This window comes from Rana temporaria, chromosome 7 (genome assembly GCF_905171775.1).
Source record: "Rana temporaria chromosome 7, aRanTem1.1, whole genome shotgun sequence".
Taxonomy (NCBI): domain Eukaryota; kingdom Metazoa; phylum Chordata; class Amphibia; order Anura; family Ranidae; genus Rana; species Rana temporaria.
The window spans coordinates 51,136,069-51,140,200 of NC_053495.1; the positions used below are offsets into that span (position 1 = coordinate 51,136,069).

At 39.5% G+C, this 4,132-nt stretch overlaps 1 protein-coding gene across 1 annotated transcript; it reads right to left on the reverse strand.

Moving 5' to 3' along the window:
* Nucleotides 1-1,673: 1,673 nt before the first annotated feature.
* On the reverse strand, nucleotides 1,674-2,300 carry GP9 (glycoprotein IX platelet). Its single transcript, XM_040358606.1, has one exon. It carries the CDS (start codon nucleotides 2,287-2,289, stop codon nucleotides 1,690-1,692), a length of 600 nt encoding a protein of 199 aa, XP_040214540.1. The 5' UTR covers nucleotides 2,290-2,300; the 3' UTR covers nucleotides 1,674-1,689.
* Between the last annotated feature and the right edge of the window lie 1,832 nt (nucleotides 2,301-4,132).

A 4,132-nucleotide genomic window follows, 5' to 3' on the forward strand; every position in this document is an offset into this window, starting at 1 on the left:
CAACGGTAAGCAGCGGAGGGCGCGGGAGAGCGGCGGGAGGGGGGCCCCTCTCCCGCCACCGATAACGGTGATCTCGCGGTGAATCCGCTGCGGAGACCGCCGTTATCGTGTACAGGACCCTTAGCACTAAAGATGGATACCTCGGTTGTGGCAGCAGCTGCTGCTGTTACCGAGATATCCATCTTTAAAATTAGAACGTATATATACATGAGCAGGGTCCTTAAGCGGTTAAAACTTGTGCACCAGGCAGATATCTCTGCAGTGTAATCCTAATAAAAGTTCCCCTAAGGCAATATTTTTCCCAGATAACACCAAAACTGTCAAAACTGTATAAACCTTGGATTGCTAGCATAATTCGTTCCCGAAACATGCTTGTAATCCAAAGCACTTGTATATCAAAGAAAATTTCCTCAAAAGAAATAATGATAACTCAAATGATTCGTTCCACAACCATTTATTTATAAGTCCTTCAGTTTATAGTCCATATAAAAAGATTATAGCAATGTAATAAGTTGTGTAACCATAAAATGTCCATCCACAAATGGAAGCCTCCACAAGGGGATTAGATGCAAAATCAAGCAAAAAGCTACAGAGTATAAAAGAGAAGACAGGTGTCTCTAAGGCCCCCATTCACACCTGAGCATAGCGTTTTCAGGCAGAAAATTGCGCTAATTTGCGTTTTTTAACGCGATTTTGTACAGGTCAAAAGGTCACCAATGTAAAAAGCAGAAAAAACGCCCAAATCTGCCTAAAAAAACTACTTACTCTCCCGATTTCACGGCGGGACAATACTTACTACACTTGTCTAGCCTCTCTCACTCCGTTTACAAAGACACCATTATAATACACCTCATCAACGCAGCGAGGCTTTGCATCCCAGCAAAGTGGAAACAAAATCTCCCACCTACCATTCCGGAATGGATACGTAAGGTAAACCATATTTCCAAAATGGAAGAATTAATATATCAATCTAGAGACTCTTCAAGATCATATCTTGATAAATGGTCCTGTTGGACACACTTTGTGAATTCCGCTGAATGTCATGCCTTACTGGAGTCCTGATGGATGGTTCTGGATAAGATTGACCTTTTTTCTGGACGTTTTTAGTCAACACATAACAAAATGAAATTATAGAATATGCCTATTGATACGTAATATTATTTACTCATTTCAGTAAACAGAAAAACCTTTCTCTCCTCTCTCTTATCATTTCCCCTCCCCATTTACTTAAGTTCTGCTTTAAATATATATACTTATTAAAGTTTATAATATGTCTGTTCATTTAAACTTATGTAAGACAAGAAGTCGGCGTTTCTCAACGCAAAAGTTTGATGTGTAATGCTTTATTGAAAATGCTTGTACACTAATATTTTGAAAAATTCAATAAACATAATTTAAAAAAAAAAAAAAAAAAAAAGTCCCAGAACTTGTTTGAGGTCAGAGGCGATTCAGTTTGCATGTGTTGCGCTATATAAGTTTCTCACTCACTCAGGCGTTTTGGAGCTTCTGGTTTCAGGCGTTTTGGAGTGGAGATGTGAACCATCTCCATCTCCATAGAGAGTAATATATTTTTTCCCCTCCAGCGTGTTGTAGCTTCAGGCTTCAAGCTACAAAACACTCAGGTATGAATGGGGCCTAAGTGTAGCAATATGTTGCTAAATGTTGTACCTTCATTAGCTGTAACAGGTCCTATTTAGATTTGGAGGTTTCTTTCATGGATGTTTTTTGAAATGAGAGAGTTGAGACTGCAACACGACAAGAGAGTTTCCGGGCCATCCGTGCTATATAAGACATGAAGACCAGGACCATCACTGCAAGTCCATTTATGTACATGTCCCGCACAAAGAATTTTTTGCATTTGATTGGCCATGATCTTCCACACCTAGGTATTTCATTCCCTGTCAGGTTGTTGAAAGCCTTCATGGATGCAGATTGTGGAGTTGCACACTGCACTTTTGCAGGGTTTCTCTGCACCGGTTGGGAATCCAACCATGCTTTCAGATAAAGGAGACTGCAGTCACAATTCCAAGGGTTCCCGGAGACATCGACTTCCTGGAGGCTGGCTAGGTGATCCAAAGCTCCTGGTGAAACCGTAGTCATCAAATTGTTTTGCAAATAAAGCTTCACTGTGGTAATTGGGAGATCTGGCACAGTTGTGAGATGCCTCGAACTGCAGTTAACTATTAATCCATGGGTCTCAATTACACTACAACTGCAAGAGGGTGGGCATAAATCGATACTACTTGCACCAAACCCAAATAAAAGAAGTAGCACGAGAAACCAATACATTTTACTCTACAGTGCCTGTAAGACATAAGAATAAAATATAGTTTATCATATATCATTAATTTTTTTCAATAATTCAACTTTTATTAAAGATTTTTTACATATAACATTTATAACATTTCAGCACACCACATTACAGTACATATTTCCACATAACTTATAAGCGGGGAGTATCTATCTCCTTGCCGTAATCCTCTCCCCTCTTAACCCAGCGTCATGAGAAGTAAAAAATGTGCACAGAACCTTTGGTCTAATTATTATGCTCTCTGTGCTTATATTAAATATGTCTATTTATTATCTACTTCCTTTATGCCGCGTACACACGATCGGTTCGTCTGATGAAAACGGTCTGATACTATATAAAATTATATAGTATCACTACAGGTCTCAGTGTGAAATGTGCTCCATAAGGAAAACTATAGCCCACGTGTCAAACAAGGCCCGAATGGAGCCCAGACCATTTCATGTGGCCCTCTAACCTCTCTTGCAGCAACCAGGGAGAAAGCCTTGCATTACTGTGTGGCGTTACAGACAGAAGAACAGGAAGTGAGGATTTCTCAGAAGAAATAAGGACATTTAAAAGCAAAATGGAAGGATGAGGTAAGTGAAGGAGGACTGCACTAAGGTAAAGGAAGCTATTTAGGAAAAAAAGAAATTGTACCTTTACAACCCCATTAATAGTATACTTGACAAACCAAAAGGAAGCAAATAAGAGAAGATAATTGTTAGGGCTTACATACATTTACAAACTGCTAAACCTGTTCCTATACAGGCCGAATGTTATTTTCGAATATAAAAAAACAAGTGGGACTGTCTTGTTATGAATTCTACTTGCTCAGCCGATGGCTGATGTCTTTGGAGGAGGCTCATAACTCTAGCACCTGTGGTGCTGATATTCACACAGAATGTAATGTCTCTAGTACACTATCATAGCACATTTATCAGAGCAGCCTTAGTTCAGCTCTGGGATCTGCAGCTCTTTCACTACTTCCATATTTCCTTGTACTTCCGACACATAATTCCAATTGCTGTTCTCCTGTGCAATGAATTATCCTCAATACATTATTTTCCAAACACCTTGCAGCAAAACATTATTGCTATAGATTATATTTTAGTTGCCGAGTCGTATCTTGCATTAATTCATTTTCAACTTCAGTATCAATTTTTCATCTGAGGGACCTAATTTATCCACCTGCCCATATAGTTTATCTCCGCTTTGTGCTAGGCCAACAGTTCTGCTGCCGCAATGAAACTGGCTGCAAATTGGGAAAAATATATATTTTATTTCCTCTGACTGCCAGCCCCTTGCCATTAGACTTGTCTTTGTATTACTGAGAATATATGAGAGCTGAAGGTATGCTAGGCAACCTAGACAATATCTTGATATGGTGACCTTGGTCTGAACTGAATGTGATGAGTTGCTACTTATTACGGGCCATCATTTCACAAATATCTCTATTTCAAAAAAAATCTATAGGAGTGTGATTCATTATTTGCAGTAACTATTATAATAATTCTACTTAGATCATGCACATTATAATTTTGATCAAAGAACATTTTGGTTATATACTCTACAAAGAAAAATAAAATAAAAATTCTACCATTATACAGGAGCCAGAAGGAAAGATTTTGGTTTTGTAGTTGCCATGGCAAACACCATTACACTTAGGCCCCATACACACGGGAGGATTTATCCGCGGATACGGTCCAGCAGACCGTTTCCACGGATAAATCCTCTCGAGGATTTCCGCGGATTTCTATGCGATGGAGTGTACACACCATCGCATTGAAATCCGCGCCGAAATCCTCTGTCGCCGCGATTATGACGCGGCGACGTGCGCGACGT

Bases quoted from the DNA above. Each gene is read 5' to 3' on its own strand.
- GP9 (XM_040358606.1), bottom strand. From the start codon at position 2,289: ATGTATTGGTTTCTCGTGCTACTTCTTTTATTTGGGTTTGGTGCAAGT.